General features: G+C 41.4%; 1 protein-coding gene across 2 annotated transcripts in view; it reads left to right on the top strand.

Moving 5' to 3' along the window:
* GTF3C3 (general transcription factor IIIC subunit 3) overlaps positions 1-18286 on the top strand; it is a 209707-nt gene extending 191421 nt beyond the window's left edge. The window contains exon 19 of one of the 2 annotated variants that reach the window (XM_053698555.1): positions 18073-18286. In XM_053698555.1, coding sequence (XP_053554530.1) covers positions 18073-18195 — 123 coding nt within the window. In that variant the 3' untranslated portion in view covers positions 18196-18286. Of the gene's footprint in view, positions 1-4245; positions 4366-18072 lie in introns of those variants that run through there. The other variant, XM_053698556.1, reaches the window with a different exon arrangement.
* The last annotated feature ends 6364 nt before the right edge of the window (positions 18287-24650 follow it).

Here is a 24650-nt window from a genome sequence, read left to right as displayed (position 1 = left end):
CTTTTGCCATGTCACAAAACACTGCATTCAAATTACTGCCACTCACCCCCTTTACTTTGCGCTGCAAGCTTGGCCTTATATGACCCAGTGAGGCTTACACAAATTAATTTCAATAGCGCACCATGCAGACCATTTCTTAATGGGTCAACACCTTCATTTGCCAGACATCAATCAGACCTCTTCCTTTAGCATAGCACAGCAGCCTCCGCCTTTACATTTTCTATCTATTGATGCTTACCCTCCTAACTATACTATACCACCATATCCATTGGGAGAGTACTCACTCAACCATGCTTTTGATAGGCCAATTGTATTGTCGTTCAAAAATCATCTGATTGGTTGAAATCAATGTCCCCCAAGATCCAATCCTGTAGCACTTTTCGTGTCTGACCATCAGACTGTTTAATGACTCGTCTCTTCACACGGTAGATAAATCGGTATCCCTAGCAACCATACTCTAATCACACCCCAGTGTTAAAATCGCGTAACTTACCCATATGATTTTGATCACATCGGCCGCGATCTACCAGCAGCGCCTTCGCAATCTACTGGTAGATCTCAATCTACCTATTGTACAGCAGGGGTGCCCATCATTGAACCTATTGTTAATGAATCATGGTTCATTAAGAAAATGAGTTTCCCTTAGTTCCTTAGTTGGCTCAAGGTAATTTAAAGGGATCTGAAACCCGTTTTTTTTTCTTTTATGAATCAGATACAGCAGGCAATTTTAAGCAACTTTTTAATTTACTCCTATTATCAATTTTTCTTCATTCTCTTGGTATTTTTATTTGAAAAGCAGGAATGTAAGCTTAGAAACTAAAGGTAGCCACCAATGAACAAGCGCTACCCAGGGTGCTGAACCAAAAATGGGCCGGCTTCTAAGCTTACATTCCTGCTTTTCAACTAAAGATACCAGTTTACCTCAGAGCTACCTCAGTTCTCAGAGCCACAAGGCTGCTGTTCTCTAATGCAGATAATTAAACACCCTTTGAAGAGCCTTTCAATAAGATAGGTTTAGGTACTTACTGTATTTAGGCAGATACAGAAATTATATATTAAAAATGGTTCTTACAGTTGCAACTAGAAATATTTTTATATCAGACCTTAGTGTGCTGAAAATCTAAATTTCATGTATGGTCACTTCATTTATGAGGTAAATTTATGTAAGGCCTAAACAGGATTCTTAAATATCTGGTGGTTATAGTGCCTGTCTAGCTGGGAAAAAATGCCTTATTTGCAGAGCTGAATACTGGGACATTAAACACCTTGACATGTAATCTAAAATGATAAATCCTATATATAAAAAAACCTATACAATATACTTTCATTATTTATTTTGTCCCCTTTTCCTGTAATTCCGTTCTGTAATTGTGAGCATTTTAGTTCCTGTTAGAAATGGAAGTGTAGAACACTGTTATATTCTACACAGCCATTGGCCTATTTATAACGGTCCCTAATAGTGGCCAAAGTTACAACATGGCAGCTCCCATTGTTTTATAGACATTAGAACATTACACTTATTTTGTCACTATTTTAACAACTAATGAAACTTTAAAAAATAAATCTACATTTTATTCACAGCCTAATCATTTTTTTGAATGCATTATTCTATCTAGAATTTATTTCGTGTTAAAAGTCCCTTTAAAAATGCAACGGTAGGGGGGCGGTGCCTAGCTGTGAACCAAGATGGAGGTGTAGGTGAAGAGCTCCGTGCAGCTGGGAGCTAAGAAAGGACATAGTGAGTGCCTGAAATGTGGACAAGCAGTGGTACTGGACAGTAAGGAGACCCTGACACCTGCGGTTCACTTTCTTTTAAGTTCTGATCCGCCAAAGAATGTGCAGCTGGATGGGGGCTTGAGAGCGCCTGACCCAGGCTTACCGCAACGCTATTTCTGATAAGGGACCCAACGGAGAACTAGCTGAAGGGGATTCCCCACAACCGCTCCTGCTACTCCAGTGCCCGAATGAAGAGGGGGTGAGACGAGGCCGGGAGATCACTGCTTATAGGCGCGACAAGTAGAAAGTCCGGCCGCGACGAGGAGCCGCCATTGCCACGTGGGTGAGCAGCGGCCAAGATACAAAAGGCATTAAAGCCCTGGCGGAGACACAGATCTGTTTTCTCAGTAATATCAGAGGGCACACAACGGTAAGAAAGCAGAGAGAGTGCCGACTACTGGGATACCTTAAGGAGGCAGTGGGGAAAGAAAATGCCTGTAATGCAGGGGAACATGTCAGCTACCATCTTTTAATAAAATAAATATGAGCCCTTAAATATGTGCCAATTTTACAAAGAGCAGGACACTAACACTATACCTACTTAGAATGCAGGGGAATCTGGCTATATAATATATAAAGAGGGCTCTGGGTGGTTTCTCTCAGGACAATATTTTCACAATCGATGGTGGTATAAGAGGAGGCCAGGCCAGCAAAAGAAAATCTTTATTATTGCAATTGTGGGACTGTTTTTGTGTGACACAGGCATAAACTGCTTTATGACAAAGCACCTGATAATTTAGAGCACTATAATCTTGCACATCATCATGTCCACAAGGAAAGCCAACAAGCCAGAAAAGGGTACTAAAATAGCCCCTATGGACTCTTTCTTTAAAGCTTCAAAGGCTAATAAACTCCCTGATAACATGGAGTCTGAAACTGAAGAGGATATAGACATGGATCATACTGTATTAACCCAAGCAGACCAAATTCCTGCTACAAAGGCTGATCTGCAATTGCTGGTCTCTAAAAGAGATATTGACACTAATTTCGAAAAACTTTGGAACAAAATAGACAATCTCCACTCCACAGTGACTGCCAGTCTTAAAGAAATCAAAAGTGACATCACAGAGATAGGGGGTAGGGTGGACACCTTGGAAACGAACCAGGATGAGATATCTGATGAAATAGCCACACTCTCCCAATCTGTATCATCGCAAAAGCAAGAAATCCTAGACCTCCAGGACAAAATGGAGGACCTGGAGAATAGGTCACGAAGGTGCAATCTGCGCCTCAAAGGGGTCCCAGAGTCAACCACTTCCAAAGATTTAAACTCCTATCTTCTTCAATTATTCAGAGCAATCACCGGAGATAACACAGAGGATTCATATCAAATAGAGAGAGCCCACAGAGCCCTTAGAGCTAGATCTAGAGATGACTTACCACCCAGGGACATCATAGTGAAGCTTTTACGTTTCCCTGAGAAAGAAAAAATCTTGCAAGCTGCCCGCCAGAATCCTACATTTAAATTCCAGGGAAACGTGATACAGTTTTATCAAGACTTATGTATCCGTACCCTACAACGCCGAGGCTCATTGAGACCACTGACGGTGCTTTTACGTAAACATCAGGTGCCTTACCGCTGGGGCTTCCCTTTCGCCCTAATAGTGGTGAAGGACGGGAAAACAATTACCATCAGATCTATAGATGAGGTACCCACGGCATGCCAATCCCTGGGATTAGATCTGCCAGACTTCTCAACTACAATGTCACCCATAAAAGAACCAGGGTCTTCAGAAACCAGAAGCTCGTCATCCAAGAACAGATGGACAAAGATTACCAAGGGGGGAAAGAGGCCCAAGACATGATCCTGCTTTCTGCCACTAAAACTGAGGCGAGATACCCTCCCCTGCTGCAAAAACGTTTTGCTCAACATACAGGGTGAAAATCAAGACTTCTTGGCTTTACAGACGCAAGCGCAACATCCATATATGTGAGACGGAGACACATGGGGGAGACAAATGATTGTTAAAGCCTACATCCCTTTTTTTTTACTGCTCTCCATTGCTCTCATATACTAATGGGACAGAGCTGGTCTGTATCATTCATGTGATTAATTGTGCTACTGCTATGTCCGTAATCTAAAGCTGAAATTCGGCTTGCAACCGTTGCTCCCGGTTGCACGCTTTCCTACATCCCTTTCTTTCTTTTCCTAACCCTAACTAACTTAATTTCCTGGTACTCATTGCTTTCTCTCTCACCTCTCCCCTCCCTGCCTACCTTCTTTTTCCCTTTTCTTTTTAGACTTCCTTCTCTTAAATTTCTTCTACTATCTTTTCCTGCTGCTACTAATATTAGGGAGTTCCCTTGGGAACTACTTGAACTAAGGTTTAATGGTTAAAAAAGTTTATATGTTTAAGTTAATGTTTGTATTCAGGTTGCCTATGTCGTTACCTAGTTATTGTGTATACCTTAAGTTAAAAATGCTTTTGAGTCATGCAAAGTTATTAAGCTATTTTTTTCCCCAACTAGGGGATTCAGATGACTCTTGCTACAGCCACCCTCCAGATCACGAGTCGGGTAAGTCTTCCACTGCTCACTCCCACAGGATGTTGCCAGGGCAGGGGCTTCTGCTAACCACTTTGTTCTTTCATAAAAAGGTTAGTCCTCACCAGGCAGCATAATGACACTTCCCACACTTAATTTAATTTCACATAATGTGAGGGGCTTACATTCGGACCTCAAAAGGCGTACAGCTCTTACCCAATACAGAAATTTACATGCAAATATTATATTTCTTCAGGAGACACACTTTGTTTCCACTTCCATCCCCAAGTACTGGTCACGGGAATTTACACAGCACTACCATGCCACCTCGACCTCAAAGAAACGTGGAGTTTCGATACTAATACACCATTCAGTACCGTTCATACATGGGGAGACAATAGCGGATACTGAGGGGAGATACGTTCTAGTACAGGGCCAGCTTCAAGGCGTAAACGTGGTCCTGTGTAATATTTATGCCCCAAATGAAAAACAAAACACCTTTTTCAAACAAATCTCACATTTACTAACTACCTGGTCTAAGATGCGTATTATTTTGGCAGGTGATTTTAATCTAGACCTCCAAAATCTAATTTATAGGCCCCCCAACGTACCCTCTAAGAAACAGAAGAGACTGAGGTCCATGGCAAAAGATATTCTTGACTTGTTGGACCCACATTCTCTGATTGACACTTGGAATACTCAGAATGGCATAACCACTGATACTACATATTACTCCGCAGCCCATAATTCATATTCCAAGCTAGATTATATTTTCATCAGTCAGATATTACAACCGGTCCTTAAAGCCGCCAACATTCATACATGCGTTTGGTCGGACCACTCTATAACGCAGGTGCAATTGGGAGAGTTGAGGGATGTAAATAGGGTGCGAGCATGGACTTATGACCCTGCTTGCCTACAAAACCCCCAAACTAAAAACAGCATAATTAGGGCGTTGGGAGAATACTGGAATATAAATTTAGACACTACCTCTAACCCCATAACAGTCTGGGCAGCACATAAATCAGTAATCCGTGGATTGCTTATTAAAGAAAAAACATTATATAATAAGAAAACACAGGCGCACTTGTCACAGCTGTATACTGAGATAGCTGAATTAGAACGTTCCCACAAAAGGTCGCTATCTGCAGCTACCCTTCACACATTACAACTAAAAAGACAGGCCCTAGCAAAATATTTGAACGAACACTCCATTAGGGCGGCACATAGACTAAAAACAAATTATTTTTTGTATGCAAACAAACCTGATAAATACTTGGCAAAAAAAATTAGAGATGCACAACAGGCCTCTTCAATAGCACTTCTGCACAATAGAGCTGGCCTCCTCACTTCCCACCCTCAGGAGATTGTTGATACTTTTGCAGATTACTATGGAAATCTATATGATGGCAAAAAAGTAGTTTATGACGACAATACACAACGCTTACAGAAGGACTTTTTAGACTCCACACGCTTGGACATAGTTTCAGAAGAGGACCGGGAAGCATTAAACGCTAAGATTACCCAGGCAGAAATTTTGACAGTCCTTAAAGATCTTAAACCAGGGAAGGCGCCAGGACCAGATGGGTTTACTGGGGAGTACTACAAGCTGTTTAAGTCGGTTCTGGTTCCCCACCTAGTTAGCTTTGCAAATCATATCATGGAGGGCCATGAAATTCCTACAGAACTACTCCAAGCTAAAATAGTTGTCTTACCTAAACCAGGGAAGAATCCGAAATTTTGTTCCAACTATAGACCTATCTCCCTTATCAACCAGGACATTAAAATTGTGACTAAGGTGATGGCCAATAGACTGAAACGTACAATCCCGGCAATGGTTCACCCAGACCAAGTAGGCTTTGTTATGGGTAGGGAAGCCCCTGACAACGTAAGAAGAATGACGGTAATAACGGACTATCTGACTGACAGAGGAGTGCCTTCTCTGCTCCTATCACTGGATGCGGAGAAGGCATTCGACAGAGTGGACTGGCAATATATGTGGACGATGCTGGAGGGGAGGGGGATACATGGGCCCTTTCTAGTAGCACTTAAAAATATGTACTCTAATCCTTCTGCATGCATAAGAGCTATCGGACACCACTCCACACCCATTAAGATTCTGAACGGAACCAGACAGGGATGTCCCTTGTCGCCGCTTCTCTTTGCGCTATGTATAGAGCCGCTAGCAGCCTCAATCCGAAACAACCCAGACATATCGGGAGTTCAGATTGGGAAATTTAATCACAAGATAACTCTGTTCGCAGATGATATCCTATTGACAATAACTAAACCGCTACTGTCACTCCCAAATCTATATAAGACTATACAAGAGTTTTCCTTGATCTCGGGGTATAAAATCAATTTAGATAAGTGTGAAGCCCTCCCCTTTAACCTCCCAAAACACACTCTTAAACTTATTGAAACTAACTTCGCATTTAAATGGGCCAAGAATAGCATTAAATACCTTGGTATAAATCTGACTCCCCACTCTTCTACTCTTTACAACAATAACTACACCCCGTTATATAAGAAAATTCGTTCGGACCTTAATAAATGGCGGACGTATAGATTCTCTTGGTATGGAAGGTTGACCTCTATTAAAATGAATATATTGCCGAGACTATTATACTTATTTAGAGTCTTGCCAATAAAGATTAACATGCAGGAGCTTGAATCTATTCAATCGGCTCTACACTGTTATCTCAGGGATAAAAAACAAGCTAGAATTCAGGCTAGGGTCCTGACACGACACAGACAGCTGGGGGGTGTGGGCTTACCTAATTTGCAGGACTATTATCGGGCATCTAGACTAGCCCAGATTTCCATTTGTGGTAGGAGAGATGAAAACATCCTCTGGCCGATACTAGAATCTGAATTGGGGGGGCTCAGTTCCCCTGAGGATATCATATGGGATCCGGGGCTGGGGGGAGGGGAGGCCAAGCACATTGCCCCAATTACTAGATTGTCAATAAGGGAGTGGACCTCCACACTAGGGACCGCAAACATCTTTCCCGAGAACTCGCTGAAAAAACCCCTAAAATACCTGATAAATCCAGACCTTAGACCAGCCATAAGCAAATGGGAAAATAAGGGACTTTATAGAGTGGCAGATTTTGTAAATAGTGGAACCCCTATTTCTTATGCCCAGTTGAGTCTAAGAATAGAACCATTGCCACTACAGTGGTTTTTATATCTGCAACTAGCATCCGTGATTCGTGCCTACATTGTCAAGAGAGCTATACAACCCACAACAAACTTAGAAAGACTTAGCTGCACTTCTACCAGATCCAAACATGCAATCTCACACATATATATGGACTTACAAACAGCTAAGGTTAAAGCTAAGTCAGCTCTCGCACTCAGATGGGAGGCCGATTTGGGAGTAGAAAAAGACCAAAGTGATTGGGATAAACTGTTCTATGACTCATGTAAAAACCTGCTAAGTGCAGACCTTAGGGAGAATATTATTAAGACTTCTTTTAGGTGGTACCTAACCCCCATTCAGACAGCTCATTCAGTTAGGAACGGCACTAGACTCTGTTACAGAGGGTGTGGGGAGGTGGGTACCTACCTCCATATGTGGTGGGAATGCCCGAGGGTCAGTGATATTTGGAAAAACCTATCTGGACTCCTAAGTAGGTTGCTGGATGAGTCCATAAACCTAGAAATATCGCAGGCTCTCCTACACGACAGGTTACCAACTCTTAATAACCACATTAATGCTTTCATTAGAATACTCTGCACCATTACCAGAACAAGCATAGCAAAACACTGGAAGACGGGTGTGCCCACATGGGTGGAAATCTTGTCCAGAATTAAATTAACATTCTGTATGTACGAATCAGCTGCACAGATACAAAACACCACAGAATCCTTTCAGAAAATATGGTACTATTGGATGCTGAGACAAGAAAATGAGAGAGCAGTATTGACAGGTACTAACCCATAGAAATAGAGTCCTGGGGGCAATGGGAGAGAGCAGTGGAAGCATACAATTTCAGGTGAATGGACAAGACCGTGATGTGGTGGCAACTATAGGTTTACAAATAGTAAATAGTAAAATGTACTTATATGGAACGACTTGTTTATGTTGTAGGTTTTTTTTTTTGTTTTTTTTTAGTTATTCTAAGGTTAATTTTATTTTTTGATGTTGCGAGTGGCCAATATTATCAGATTGGGAAGTTCTTTCTTTCCCTTCCCGGATATTACCGGTCACTATCTTATCCCTTATTAAAATGTTGGTTGCCCTTGGGGGTGAGCTTGGGACCACTGGGGCATTAAAACTTTCCTTACACCTATAAAGACACAGAAGATGGAACCCGGTGCAACATATGGACTTAAGCCCAAGGGCTAATAGAGACTACTTGCTAGCTTTATAGAGTGATCTTGAACTCTTACCACTCCCATGCTCCACTTGAGTTATTTACATGTAAGGGCCAGATGACCAGTTGCCGGCCTATTATGGTTGATGTGATTTGTATTTTAATCTGAAATGCTTAATAAAAAAAAAAAGATTTAATCTAAAAATGCAACGGTAATCCTCAAATAATGCAGGATAAGGTGGGTCTGATTTTTGCGCAGAAAATATTTTAGTGACATAGTAGGGAACAGGATTCTGTTCCATAAATTATTAGGTTATGAAGCACTCAGCACATTTAATCGTGTAATAATTACTGTCCTTCAGTGAGAACAGTGTATGGTTTCTATATTGGAAGGATACATGCTTGTGTTTGCCCATTTTAGATATGTTCTTCAGGTTTCTATGGTTTACAGTAAGAATTTGTCCCTAATTTGTGTGATTTCCTATTTCACCAGGCCATACATCTAAAGCCACAGAGAAAGAGTTTATTCATTAATTGAAGATTTAGGGTGGATAGCCTTATGGATCTTTCATTATCCAGATATCATAATTCTGGCCCAGTTAGAACAAAAAGCATAGACAGATATCATGCAACTAGATTTGGATCCTTCAGGCCCCATTACTTCTGCCAGAAGAAGAGGTAGATCAAACAAAAATTAGCAAAGATGTCTTACCAGCCAGGAATTGTCTACATTTCCCTAGGCCAGATCAAGTATAGACCTATATTAAGTCTATATTTCTACGTAGATGAATGTCTCAAATGTCAGGAAAGGCTGACCTTGTGCGAGATACATGTCCAATTCTAGTATGGCATTGTCTTAGAATAAATAGACATATATTTATAAAGATTGACTGGATTAGTTTGATTTAATAAAAATTCCAGGTGTGATACTGTTAATTATACATGTGATAAGGGAACACTTGGAAACTAAAGAATTGAATTTAATGCACATCGGGATAGCACATCCTCAGAGCTCTGCTTAACTTTCACAAAACTAAAAAAAATCACAAAATACATTAAAAATACATTTTCAAAAGTAGTTACACTCATAATAACACTATCTGATAAAAATATTTTAAAAAAAATATTGCACAAAAAAGTTATAGGGGCTCAAAGATATAAGATCTTACAAATGCATACATATTCATGTCTAAATATGTATATGTATGTAGTATAGATATACAGTATCCTACAAAAGTGAGTACACTACTCACATTTTTGTAAATATTTTATTATGTCTTTTCATGTGACAACATTGAAGAAATTACACTTTGCTACAATGTAAAGTTGGGAGTGTACAGCCTGTATAACAGTGTAAATTTGCTGTTCCCTCAAAATAACTTAACACACAGCCATTAATGTCTAAACCGTTGGCAACAAAAGTGAGTACACCCCTAAGTGGAAATGTCCAAATTGGGCACAATTAGCCATTTTCCTTCCCCAGTGTCATCTGACTCAGAGTTACAAGGTCTCAGGTGTGAATGGGGAGCAGGTGTGTTAAATTTTGTGTTATCGCTCTCACACTCTCTCATACTGGTCACTGGAAGTTCAACATGGCACATCATGGCAAAGAACTCTCTGAGGATCTGAAATAGAAGAATTGTTGCTCTACATAAAGATGGCCTAGGCTATAAGAAGATTGCCAAGACCCTGAAACTGAGCTTCAGCACTGTGGGCAAGACGGTGGGCACAGCGGTTTCACAGGACAGGTTCCACTCAGAACAGGCCTCACCATGGTTGACCAAAGAAGTTGAGTGCACGTGCTCAGCTTCATATTCAGAGGTTGTCTTTGGGAAATAGACGTATGAGTGCTGCCAGCATTGCTGCAGAGGTTGAAGTGGTGGGGGGGTCAGCCTGTCAGTGCTCAGACCATACGCCGCACACTGCATCAAATTGGTCTGCATGGCTGTCTTCCCAGAAGGAAGCCTCTTCTAAAGATGATGCACAAGAAAGCCCGCAAACAGTTTGCTGAAGACAAGCAGACTAAGAACATGGATTACTGGAACTATGTCCTGTGGTCCGATGAGACTAAGATAAACTTATTTGGTTCAGATGGTGTCAAGCTTGTGTGGCAGCAACCAGGTTAGGAGTACAAAGACAAGTGTGTCTTGCCTACAGTCAAGCATGGTGGTGGGAGTGTCATGGTCTGGTCCTGCATGAGTGCTGCCGGCACTGGGGAGCTACAGTGTATTGAGGGAACCATGAATGCCAACATGTACTCTGACATACTGAAGCAGAGCATGATCTCCTCCCTTCGGAGACTGGGCCGCAGGGTAGTATTCCAACATAACGACCCCAAACACACCTCCAAGATGACCACTGCCTTGCTAAAGAAGCTGAGGGTAAAGGTGATGGACTGGGCAAGCATGTCTCCAGACCTAAACCCTATTGAGCATCTGTGGGGAATCCTGAAACGGAAGGTGGGGGAGCGCAAGGTCTCTAACATCCACTAGCTCCGTGATGTAGTCATGGAGGAGGGGAAGAGGACTCCAGTGGCAAACTGTGAAGCTCAGGTGAACTCCATACCCAAGAAGATTAAGGCAGTGCTGCAAAATAATGGTGACCACACAAAATATTGACACTTTGGGCCCAATTTGGACATTTCCACTTAGGGGTGTACTCACTTTTGTTTAGACATTAATGGCTGTGTGTTGAGTTATTTTGAGGGAACAGCAAATTTACACTGTTATACAGGCTGTACACTCACTACTTTACATTGTAGCAAAGTGTAATTTCTTCAGTGTTGTCACATGAAAAGATATGATAAAATATTTACAAAAATGTGAGTGGTGTACTCACATTTGTGGGATACTGTATGTATATATGTGTCTACAGATGTATTTATGTATATATATATATATATATATATATATATATATATATATATATATATATATATATATATATATATATATATATGTGTGTATATATGTAGTTACAGACATAGATACACAAATACATATATAGAGAGAGAGATTGTACCATCAGATATATGTAGAAATATGTATTCATGAATAATTAGAACATATTCTACTATGCGAAGAACATTGAAATGTGAAATATTCATATTTTCATGACAGGTTAGCGGCACTTGAGAATATGTGACCAGGTTTGCGTGCAAGTGGTGTGTTAGGTGTTTATTCCACTATTTCTGCTCCATTTACTTATATGAGGGTATACATTAACGTGCGCTCAATATCCGCGCATCGGGTTAGCGCTCGTGTGAAAACAGTTTACTTTCAACTTGTAATACGAGTGCTACCTGACGTGCACAAAATGTTTACTTCTAGGGAAGTCGGTGCGGGAGCATTAAATACTGCTCCACTTGTAATGTGGCCTTTTATGGGTAATTCCTTTTTTTAATTAGGAATAGTGACGCGTCTTTTCACTGCACTTTTATTGTTTATCTTAACATTTTAGTTTTTCCACTCTCCCAGAAAGACTGGAGTGTATTCTGTGTAATTCAGAATCATGACCTCTTACATGCTGCACAGTGATTAGTTGATTTGTGTACATGCTTATTTGTTTGTTATTGGCAACAGCAAAGGACATGATAGGCTTTAGGTGGCTGTGTCCTTGGACTACAAAATAATGCAAATTGGTCTAACAAAATGATAGCTTTGTTTTTCTTCTTAAACGGGAAGAGTCCACAGCTGCATTCATTACTTTTGCGAAATACAGAACCTGGCCACCAGGAGGAGGCAAAGAGACCCCAGCCAAAGGCTTAACTACCTCCCCCACTTCCCTCATCCCTCAGTCATTCTTTGCCTTTCGTCACAGGAGGTTGACAGAGAAGTGTCGGAAGATTCAATTAGTCTCTTATAGAGGGTCATACTCTTCGGTGGGACTGGAGTTTTAAGTAGTCCTGTCAGCCTCTCAGTGAGAGCATGGATGAAAGTTAGAGTCTGGAGATGCAGTGAGAGTCTTTCTGTAAAACCACCCCAACTCATATTAACAGCTCCATGGCAATCAGTGTTGACGAGTTTCGCTGCCTGCCTGTCTTCACTCAAGTCCATGTCAGTTCAGTTCAGTTATTGAACAGGGGGGACTTTAATCATAGACTTCAAAAAACTACAGCCACCAGCTTCATTAAAAGACCTTTATTCTTTCATTCTGGGTCCCAATAACACATACAACGTTTCAAGCCTGCACTAGGCTCTTAGTCATGTTTGTTATGTGATTCTGTCTGCTAATGTGTAGTGTTGTTTGGCCTTGTGGCTATTTTGAAACATAACAGCCTTTTCTGTCAGGCTGCGCGGTCCTTGTGGACTGGGGCGCTTTTCTTTGGCCTGCACAGTGCACCTTGTGACCGGGCATGGTCACGTTTCTATTCTCCATTTCCATATTCCTGACCATGTGGCGACAGAGAGAGTCTGCTTCGCTAGTATTCTGGGTCATATTAGGTGGTGAGTGCTCCAGCCATTGGAGGGTGTAAGGTGCCGTTTATTTTTTACCCATAATTTCAATCACCAAGTTATGAAGGATTCTGACTTTTTGGAGACAGATGTCCCTGATTCAGATTCTACTTCTTGCAAAGAGTTTGAGATGGCCCGGGTAATCCATGCCCATCAGTTATGTTCCGAATGCCTCTTTAGTGTGCTCCTTTCTCTCGAATCAGAGAGTTTAAAGTCTGCCGAGCCATCCGCTTCGACTTTCTGTGGACAGTTCTAGGGTGTCCTATGTATCAGGCTGGTCCTGGTCGGACACTAGTTTTTCTGTTCCTGGAAGCCTGTATTAACCATGTGGTGCCCATTACAACTAGCTGGTCCGGCTGGGGTGCTGAGTTGCTTACTATGGTTTTGAATGTTACAGGAGGCCTTTTGTCCCTTGACTTCAGGCTGGTCCTCGTTTATTCCTTTTGGGACATCAATGAGTATTGGGCTCATATTCCTGTTTGCTGGCGGGTTTCCGAGCTCGGTTTCTGCTAAGGCTTGCTCTGGGGTTTCCTGAGGTCGTTTGGCTCTGGAGCTTGAGTTTCTCCTTCCCTTTAGGGTTAAAAGTCCAGATGACTCCCTGGAAATCTGGGGTACCAGGTTAGGTGGCGATTTCTCGTCTCCTCTATTGGTATTTTTTCTTGGATTGTTATTTGTGGATCCTTGGCGATGGTGCCTCTTCCTTGAAAGGTTGAGGTTGCTTGTGCCCCCTTTATTTTCCCCTTTCTTAGGGATGATTTTCTGGTCATCTGGTTCTGGAGGCTCGGGCTTTCTTTGGCCTCTTTTCTTCCCCCCTACGATATCTCATCTGCTCCCATAATTTTAGAGTTCTGGAGATTGTGTGTCTCTCTTTTTCCTGCGGTTGCCCCTGCTTAGACTTCGCTTGCTCTGTTGCTCGCCAGGAGTTTGGGATGTTTGTTCATTCGTATATTCCTAGCGCTGTGGGGTCTTTCCGGGGAGGTTGATCCCGAGTGGATTTTGGAGACTATATATCTTCTCAAGCTAGATTTTCCAGGCTTTGAGCTCTGTTCTCTTGTAAGTTTTCCCTTTCGTAGACTTAGTGGGTGTTGTCCCTCGAGCCTTTAGGTAAGCTCTTGTCTCGGGGAATCTTACATGAGCGTTCAGTGTCCAAGGTCTTTGGATGTGCCTGTGATTGCATCACTTGTGGTGCAGGGTCCTCCCCGGATGGGGTAACCCGTTGGTTCCTCAGGGATTATTAGTTTTTGCAGCCAGGCTCCGGGTGCCCGGTTTCTTGTCCTATTTTTTTTATCTTTGATTGGGCATTTTGGTCTGTGTCCAGCTTCCTTAGGTGGACCTGGACGACCCAGTCCTCTTGTCCCTTCTGTCGATTTTTCTCCCTCTTCGCGCAGAATTGGAATTTTCTACTGGGCTGGCTGTAGTAGTCGGATGGCAATCGGTATTGACCTTTTGCTGTCTGTCTACAGCTCTACGCCCCATGCCTGTGGGCAGGTGAGCTGTTATGCTTGTGTTCCTGTCCCTTTGGGGAGGATGGACATACCACAGTATCCACCTGATGCCGGAGGTCATTTTCTCCCTCTGTTCAGTGGGGTCCTTCAGGCCTTTTGCGCAGGATATTATGCGAAGGGATGGATTCCGGTGACATGCCATTACTGTTTTCAGTAAAGGGTCTTCCTTTGAGTGTGTCCCTTCTCTTCGGGAAGGGTGCTGGGTCTGGGTTCTGGAACCCAAACTCGTTTTTGGGGGGTCTGGATCCCCTCCTCTTCCTTTTTGAGGATCTTGGTAGTTCGGGGAATTCTTTTCCCTTGTCCTTTCAGACATTTCCAGTCACTTCGGTGCTGGGTCCATTGCCTCGGAATGGGGGTCAAGGATCTGCGGCTCTGTTGAGCTTCGATTGCATAACCTCAATAGGTTTCATGGGCCTTCCTTAGGTGGGAGACTTTGCAGTGTTTCCTTCTCCCAGTAGGTAGCTTTCTCAGCAGTTTTTTTGGGTACTATCCTTTACGTACCTAGTTTTCTTGGGAGGGTGTCCCACTATGGCTTCTTGGTAAGCTTTGATGCCTTAAGGGCTGAAGATCAAAAGTTCAAATCCTGCTGTGGATATGTGTTCCTCACAGTGAGTCACCTTTCCTTGATGGGTTACAATAGCCTCGCCTATGACTTGCAGGCTACCGAATTTGCCAAGGGTTTCTGTGTTTCCTCTGAGAGAGTCCTGGTGCAGTGTACTAGCTTTGGATTAGCTAGTGTTGGTGACTTGCGTCCGCTTAATACTCTTGTGCAGGGGAAAGCCTGTGGCTCATCGTGAGCATCTTAAGATGTATGGTGCTGTTTTTAGTGGCTCCTGGGTTTGTTTTTATCCCTCTGTCACTCTATCCTGAGTGCGGTTTTGCACTCTGTGTATGGGAGGGAGTCTATCTTGTCCCTCTAGGTTCAAGGGTTAAGTCGTTACTTTGGTCCCTTGGACTCCATGCAGATAGGAATCTGGGATTTTTTCATTACTTTCACTCTGCTCAGTCAGTGGGGTGCGTTCTACGTGACCTTGTCCTTATTTAACCTTGCTTTGCGCTCTTGAGCTGTTCTTTTTTGCCCTAGTTGTTTATCTGGTGGTCCTTTTGGACACTTATCTCGTCTTCCCTTCAGGGAGCATGTGGAGGTTTCCCTTACCTTGAGTCGGGGGTGACTTTAATTCTGGGCTTGGAGCCCAGACTTGGTCCTTTCCATTTTTGGTCCTTCTGCTTCTGCTGAAGCTGTCCTTTTGTCGGGTGTTTGGGTTATCTCAGGCTTCGGTGCCCTCAGATGGGCCTCCTCTTGTACCCGCCCATTTTGCATTCTGTGTCCTCTTAAGCTTGGGTATTGTTTTCACAAAAGTAATGAATGCAGTTGTGGACTCTCCCCGTTTAAGAAGAAAAACTTAAATTATGTTTACCTGATAATTTTCTTTTCTTCTGACGGTGAGAGTCCACAGCTCCACGCCTGTGTTTTTGCTATGGGGCAGCAGTAAATTTTGTTTTTATTCTTCTGGCACCTTTTTTCACCCTGATATTTCTCCTACTGTTCCTTGTTCGGCAGAATGACTGGGGGATGAAGGAAGTGGGGTAGGTATTTAAGCCTTTGGCTAGGGTGTCTTTGCTCCTCCTGGTGGCCAGGTTCTGTATTTCCCAAAAGTAATGAATGCAGCTGTGGACTCTCCCCATCAGAAGAAAAGAAAATTATCTGGTAAGCATAATTTAAGTTTTTAAACATATTTTGTATGTGGATGTTGTGAAACTTTATTTCAAACAAAGGGGTTAAACACATAGATAAAGCCTCACTCGGAAGCTGAAACATAGACGGTGATTGGCTGATTGCGTGATTGCCACTGCTGATTGGCTTACCATCCATTTCTTGCTTGGGGCCAACATCTCCCAAGCAGGGCTTTACCCAATTATATGACATAAACACATAAAATTCCAGGGTAAGTAGTTAAAAAAATTATATGCTCTATTATATTATAACATGTTTTTTCCTCTACATTATCCCTTTTAATTTATAATGTATATGTAAAATAATAATAAAATGTCCTCTTTAAACAATTACCATAGACGTCAATGACCATAGTTGTAACTGGACATGCCCGTCAGCCTGGAGACGTATTTCTAACTCAGATGTTTTTATAAATCAAAAGCCCTCTACTATATGTATGATAATGAACACTGTATTAATTTGCTCTTACACTGTTTAATCTATATATAAGCTTCTGGGTTCATTAGACATGCTGTATGTTTTCATTGTTTTGCAAGTCCTCTAAATGTTCTGTTTGAATTCCAGTTTTAGTTGCCTAGATGTCTGACTCATTTGCAGTGTAGCTAATTACCATGGTAATAAGTAATATGCATCTGGTTATTTTTAAGGAATTGGCCATGTACTTAGAAAACCATCTGAGCTTGAAAAATACCAATTTTTATCGTTGGTACACAGTATTATCAGTGCAGCAAGTACAGGTTCTTTTATGCCATAGTTCATGTTTTTGAAGTTATCTTATAATTCAAATTGTATAAAGAGGCAAGAAAGTAAAAAAAATAAACTTTCATGATTCATATAGTGTACAACTTAAAAAATAAATCCTGTTAACTTCTATTAGGAATTTTAAAATTTCCTTTAATATTCTTTGTTGAAACAACAAAACTCCTTTTATTGACAGCTATAGTCAAAATGAATCTTTCCTGATTTAGATAGAACATGAAAAAAAATTTTTTTTATAAAAAACACTTTCCAATGTGATTCCATTATCAAAACGTGCACAGGGTTTTTTATATACACACTTTCTGAGGCACCAGCTCCTACTGAGCATGTGCAAGCGTTCACAGTATTATATACGTATATGCGTTTGTGATTGACTGATGGCTGTCACATGAAACAAGGCTGTGAAAATAAAATTAACTTTAAAATTTGGCCAAAAAAAATCTACTCATCTGGAATTCAGACTATTATTGTATTGTTATTGCATTATCTTTTACTACGCATTTGTTGATTATTAAATTCTATTGTATTTAATGGTCCTTTAAAGTAAACAAAAGTAGACTCAGGAGCGTGCAGTGTTTTAACTGTTATTCATATGGTGCTCAAAACTCATGGATGCTCTTAAGACTATCTAGGTATGCTGTGGGGTAAAGGAGCTTTCAACAAAAGATACCAAGAGAAAGAGGTTGATTTGATCATAAAAGTAAATTGGAATAGTGTTCACTATATCTAAATTATGAAAGTTTAATTTTGAATTTCATGTCCCTTTAATTCCAAACATTCCAATCCCACCCCAATATGTTCAATGGTAGGATATACCTAGTTTAGTAGTTACTCTGGCCTGAGGGGAAATGAAGGCTGGATTTGTATATCACTGCTACACCTTACAATTGCTCACCCCATTTCTAATTTTAACATACCTTTTGGATCTTTCTACATTTGTAATTTATAAATCATCTAATTTCTTGAATTTTTTAATATGAATATTTATAGTAGTATCTTATTTCTAAAATACTGAGTTTTGTGTTTTTCCTTTTTAGGGAATCGAAGAGGATCAAACAGATCTTCGCAGAGACATTGCATTCAATTTATCTCTCATTTTTCAGAGCAGTGGAAATGTAGATATGGCTCGCAAACTTTTGTATACATATTGTGTAATATGATATTGTGTTCTGCTTTTTCCCCCCTTTGATTTGTTGTAAATATGTTTATAAGAAGTAATACAAAATAAAGTGTTTGTTTTTTTAGTTTTTACATACTTCTTGAGTATTTATTTCCAGATCCAGCTTCTAGAGATAATGCTAAAGCCTTTGAAAGAAGTTTAGTGGGTAAGGCCACAAAACAAGTAGATGATAGTATTAATTTCATGCCAAAAAGGATATGAAAACTAAAAATTTTATTTTGTGATTTAGACAGAGCAAACAATTTAAAAAAGAATAATCAAATTTTCTTCTGTTGTCAAATTTGCTTTGTTCCCATGGTATTCTTTGTTGAAAAGATACCTAGGTAGGTATCTGGGGCACAACAAGGCAATAAATAGTGCTGCCATATAGTGCTCTTGCAAATGAATAACATTCTTGTAAAACTACTGCCATATAGTGCTCCTGTGCTTACGTCCCTACTTTTCAACAAAATTACCAAGAGAACGAAGAAAATGTGATAATAGACATAAATTTAAAAGTTGTTTAAAATTTCATACTCAATCTGAATCGTGAAATAATTTTTTTTGGTTTCATGTCCCTTTAAGATGACGGTATAAAATGTTTAGAATATTTCAATAAAGAGTGTGCTGCACAAACATAAAAAAACAAGCAACATTTCGGGATCTTGCCCCTTTGTTAAACTGACGGTGCAATGAATTCACATACATTTTTATATTATATACACATCAATTAAAAGCAACTAATCCCTCAGGTTCATGGGGGAGGGGCCAACCTCATTGCACACATGAAAATATAGTAACCCCTTCATGTCTTTTTTTTTTTTTTTTCTTCAAAACCCAAACCAAGGACATGCAGAAACAACAATTTAGTAAATCAGGGTAACCGTAAACAAATATTTAGATCATTAAATGAATAAATTAAATAAAGGGTTTTAAGTCAAATTCTCTATTTAAACATTTAGAGTATAGTGAATTCAATTTCCAAATCCATTTGGCTTCTTTATATAGCAAATCCCTATTCCTATTACCTCCCCTGGTATTTTGTATGCGCATTATCTAACACCATAAAGTGCAACTGATTAACTTGGCGGCCCTTTTCTTGGGAATGGGCTGGGACATGTAAATGTAATTTTAGGGTTCCTAATATTTAACTTATGCTGACTAATCCTATCCTTTGTTCTCTGTGTGGTCTCCCCTACATATAAGAGACAACACAGAAATGTTAGCGCATACACTACATGTGTGGACTTACATTTATAGCATCCCTTTATTTGAATTTATTTCCAGTATAAGGGTGGCTAATTTCAGCACCCTTGATTACACTATTACATTGTACACATCCCAAGCAAGGGTATTTGCCATCCTTGGGGTTTCCAAAAAATGGAGTAACTCTATTTTCAGTCCTAATTTCTGCCCTGACTAATCTTTTACCATTTGTAAAGCCCTTCCTATAAGATGCTCGGGGGCATTGGTTAAACTCTTTCATATCAAGCAAGCATCATGTAGAATGTGCCAATTCCTTTTAATGATCTTAAATATTTTATCACTTTAGGTATTATAAGTGCTGAGAAATGGAATTATGTTAGCTTTTTACTCTTCTAGCCATTGCCCTTAGGATTAGATGTATTAATGTCTATCTGTAACAACTCTTTCCTCAATTAACCTCTATTAATTATTTTTTGTATCATTTCTTGGGCTCTAACCAACTTCTGACTAGATTTAGTAACTATCCTGTCCACAAGTTAAGATTTTGGAACACTTTTGAATACCCTAGGTGGATGGAAGCTGCTTCTGTGTAACAAAGTATTTTTATCAGTAGGTTTAAAAAACAAGTCTGCAAGCAATTTCCTATCCACTTTACATACCAGGGTATCCAAAAAAAATCTATTTTAGATAAATCAGATTTTTAAGAAACAGTTATCCTTTTTTAACTGTTGTGACAAAATTTCTGGTCCCTGCCACAAGATGAACAAATCATCTATGTACAGTAGCTGTACCAGGCCATTCAGTGACTTTTAAGGGTGATCATAAACTATTCTTTCCTCCACACTATCCATAACAAGGCATGCATATGATGGGACCACATTTGACCCCATCGCTGTCCCTATTTTCTGTAAATAGAAGGCCCCATCAAATACAAAATAATTGCACTGAAAAATTAACTCCAACAGTTCACAAAAGTAATCTAATTGCTGAGTGTTGTATTTGCCATTTGCACTGAGTTTATGCCTTATACTAGAGACACCCACCTGATGGGGGAAGACTGTATATAAACTAATAACATCCCAAGTAGCAAGGATGACATCATCCGCCAATTCATCAAATTGTGAAATCTTATAGATAAAATCCCCAGTGTCTCTAATATATAATCTACCTTATAAAACTAATTTAGAGAGTACTTAATCAAGGAGTTTAGGTGCTTGGCTTAACACCGAGCCTATACCGGCCACAATCGGGTGACCAGGAGGTTTTAAAGGGTCTTTATGGACCTTGGGGACAACATAAAAGGCAGGTATTATGGGGCAAGGTATTAATAAAAAGTCATACATAGAGATTTTGTAATTGAATTTTGATTTTAGATGTAGGATCACTATTCAAAGCCTCATATTTCAATGCTCGTGGGATATTCCTCTATCAGACCAAACTTGGCTAGTAGTCTTCTTATCCTGGCATCAAGTGGAATGATAGGAAATATCCCAGAACAGAGTGAGTTTATGAAATGAGGTAAGCAGTACTCACGGTAGGCAGGGTAGTCTTTCACCGCAATAAGATGAAGGCAGAGAATGGTCAAGACAGGCAGAGTCCGGCAACAGGAAGGCAATCCAGCAGTATAGCAGTTCAGGGGTAAACCAATAGAATGACCAGGAACAGGCAGGAGTCAGCAACAAAGGAAAACCAGCAGTCTTGTAGCAATCCAGTACTTTAGGGGTTAAGCAAGCAGAGTGGTCAGTCAGGCAGAGTTCAGCAATGTTATAGCCATCCAGTACTTTAGAGGTTAAGCAAGCAGAGTAGTCAGACAGGCAGAGTTCTGCAACATTAAAGCAATCCAGTACTTTAGGGGTTAAGCAAGCAGAGTAGTCGGACAGGCAGAGTTCAATAATGTTATATACAGCACCCAGGAGCACACACAAAAACTCCTATACTTGGGCACAGGTGTGAGTGACTGGGGCACTTACATAGGGTAGGATTCGTGCCACAGGAGGGATCCGGACCAGCATCAGAAGACATGGTGGGCGGTGATGATGTCATCCTAGCAACAGGACGACAGCCTGCGTCCATGGCAACGGCCACAGCAGAGCGGAGGAGCTGCATGACAGAGCCCCTTTCTCAAAGGGTACCTCCGGGACCCTACATAGGCTTGGTGGGATGTGCAACATGAAACCTGGAGATCAGAGAAGGAGCATGCACATGACGGGCAGGAACCCAGGAACGATCTGCCACAGAGTAACCCTTCCAGTGCATGAGGTATTGGAGTTGTCTGTACCTGGAGTCCAGGATCCTGGCAATCTCATACTCCGGCTCACCATGAACCAAGAGTGATGGAGGAGGAGGTTTGAGTCGGTTAAACCTGTTTGTGATATAGGGCTTGAGCAGAGAGATGTGGAAGACAGGATGAATGTGTAGGGCTCTGGGAAAAGCCACTTTGTAGGCAACAAGAGATAATCTTTTGAGGACCTTGTAAGGACCGATGTAGCGAGGACCTAATTTGTGGCAAGGCTGACGTAAGTGAACATGTCGAGTAGAGACCCAGACTCGCTCACCAACAGTAAAAGCATGAATAGTAGCTCGATGATGGTCGGCATGCTTCTTGTATCTGGAAACAGCTGAACGTAACTGAGAGCGTATACGCTGCCAATGGGTAGCAAGGTCAGTGAAACGACTGTCAGCAGCAGGAACTCCCGTAGACTGAGCCGAAAGAGGGAAGAGACGGGGTTGATACCCTGCTGCTGTTTGAAATGGAGAGCATCATAGAGATAAGTGCCAATGAGTGTTCCTTGACAGTTCAGCTAGGGGCAAAAGTCCTGACCAGTTGGAATGCTGAGAATTGACATAGGCTTTGATATATTGATTTGTCCTCTCTGTCAGACCATTGGTCTGAGGATGATGGCCAGAAGATAAGGATGCAATGGTCCCAATCAGTTTACAAAAAGCTTTCCAGAAAGTGGAAACAAACTGAGGTCCTCTATCAGAGACAATATTTACAGGTATACCATGAAAGCGTAACACATGAAGAAGAAATAGATGTGACAACTCTTGGGCAGTAGGTAGCTTGACCAAGGGCACAACATGAGCAAGCCTGGAAAATCGATCCACCACAACCGAGATAACCGTATGATGGTCAAAAAGGGGGAGGTCAACATGTCCATGGTTCTTTGGGAATGGACAACGGCTGGAGTAAGCCATGAGGCAAGTATCGGGGAGGGGCTTTATTGGCAGCACAAGTCATGCAGGCTTTAACATAATCCTGAGAGTCAGACTTAATGGTAGGCCACTATACATGTTGGGAAAGGAGCTTAAAGGTTCTTGTCAAACCAGGATATCCTGATAGTTTGCTGTCATGAGCCCAGGATAGCACAGGGGTGCGTAGGTTCTGAGGTACAAAAAAGATATCAGGAGCCACAGGGTCTTCAGGAGGCTTTCTAGATTGGGCACGTTGCAGTCTTTGAAGTAGAGAGGTGTTAAGTTGAGCAACTACACAGAAGGGGGGGTATAATGTGTTCAATAGGAACTTCAGAAAAGTAGTTAGACTGAGGAAAGTGACGGGAATCGGCGTCAGCCTTTTTATTCTTGGTCCCAGGAAGATAAGAGACTATAAAGTTAAAACGGGAAAAGAACAAGGCCCACCTGGCCTGTTGAGGATTGAGTTGATGAGCAGTCTCTAGGTACATCAGATTCTTGTGGTCAGTGAGTATCTGAATGGGATTGGCAGTACCGTCTAGCCAATGACACCATACAGTCAGGGCCATCTTAATGGCTAAGAGCTCATGATTACCCACATCATAATTCCTCTCTGCAGGAGTAAAGCGTTTGGAGAAAAAGCCTACAGGGTGCAACTTGGAGGTTAAAGAATCCCTTTGGGTTAGGACTGCTCCAGCTCCAATCACGGAGGTGTCAACCTCTAATGTAAACTGCAGGTCAGGATCAGGATGGCGGAGCAGAACAAAAGGGCTTTTTCAGATGAGAAAAGGCATCCCCAAGGCCAATTTTTTTAGTCTCTGTTTCGTTTAGTTAACTCAGTGAATGGAGCAACTATTTGGGAAAAGATTTTTATAAACTTGCGGGAATGATTGGAGAACCCCAAAAATCTCTGTAGTTCCTTTAATGAGGTGGGTTGAGGCCATTCCAGAACTGCAGTGAGCAAAAACCTTCTTCGAGATGACATAGCCAAGGAACTGGATCTGAACTTGATAGAACTCACATTTCTCCAGTTTGGCTACCAGAGAATTGTCTCTGAGGCGGAGAAGTACCTGTCTCACTAGTTCATGATGTTCATCAAGGGTTGAGGAAAAAATAAGGATGTCATCCAGATAGACGATGATAGTGCGATTGAGGAGGTCATGGAAAACATCTTTGACAAATGCTTGGAAGACTGCAGGGGCATTACACAGCCCAAAAGGCATTATGAGGTATTCGTAATGCCCTGATCTCGTGTTGAAGGCGGTCTTCTATTCATGCCCTGGGAAGATACGAAAAAGATTGTACGCCCCACGTAGTTCTAACTTAGTGAAGTAGCAAGCATTTTGGAGCGAATCATAAAGTTCAGTGATTAAAGGAATAGGATAGCGATACTCAATAGTGATGTTGTTTAGGGCTCTGTAGTCGATACAGGGTCTGAGCCCACCATCCTTCTTACTGACGAAAAAGAAGCCAGCCACGGCAGGAGAAGAGAAAGGGCGAATAAAACCTTTAGCTGGCTTCTATAATCCTCATGGCCTTGATTTCAGCTTTGGAGAGTGGATACGTCCTCCCTTTAGGAAGTGGGGCTCCAGGAAAGAGGTCAATTTTGCAGTCTTAAGGACGGTGAGGTGGCAGCACATCAGCTGCTTTCTTTTCAAACACATCTGTAAAATCTGCTTACACTGAGGGAAGGCTTGAAGGGGTCTGTAGATTGGCTATGGAAATGTGGTGCAGAGGAGTAACCTTAGCCAGGCAGGAGTGGAAGCAGGATGTACCCCAGGAGGCCAACTGTCCCTCAGTCCAGTTGAATTGTGGATTGTGTATACGAAGCCAAGGAAGACCAAGGATGACAGGCTGTGCTGTGGAATGAATGACATTGAATTGCAAATGTTCAGTATGAAGGACTCCCACAGTCAGGGTGAGGGGTGCTGATTCAAAATGGATTAACCCTGATCCAAGGGGAGTGCCATCCAGAGTAGTTATTTTGAGACATTGTTTTTTCTGCAAAATAGGCAACCCTGCCTGAATCATAAAGTGGTGATCAAGAAAATTTCCAGC

Source organism: Bombina bombina, chromosome 1 (assembly GCF_027579735.1).
Source record: "Bombina bombina isolate aBomBom1 chromosome 1, aBomBom1.pri, whole genome shotgun sequence".
NCBI lineage: Eukaryota > Metazoa > Chordata > Amphibia > Anura > Bombinatoridae > Bombina > Bombina bombina.
The sequence above is the reverse complement of the archived record's forward strand: the minus strand, read 5'-3'. Positions and strand labels throughout refer to the sequence as shown.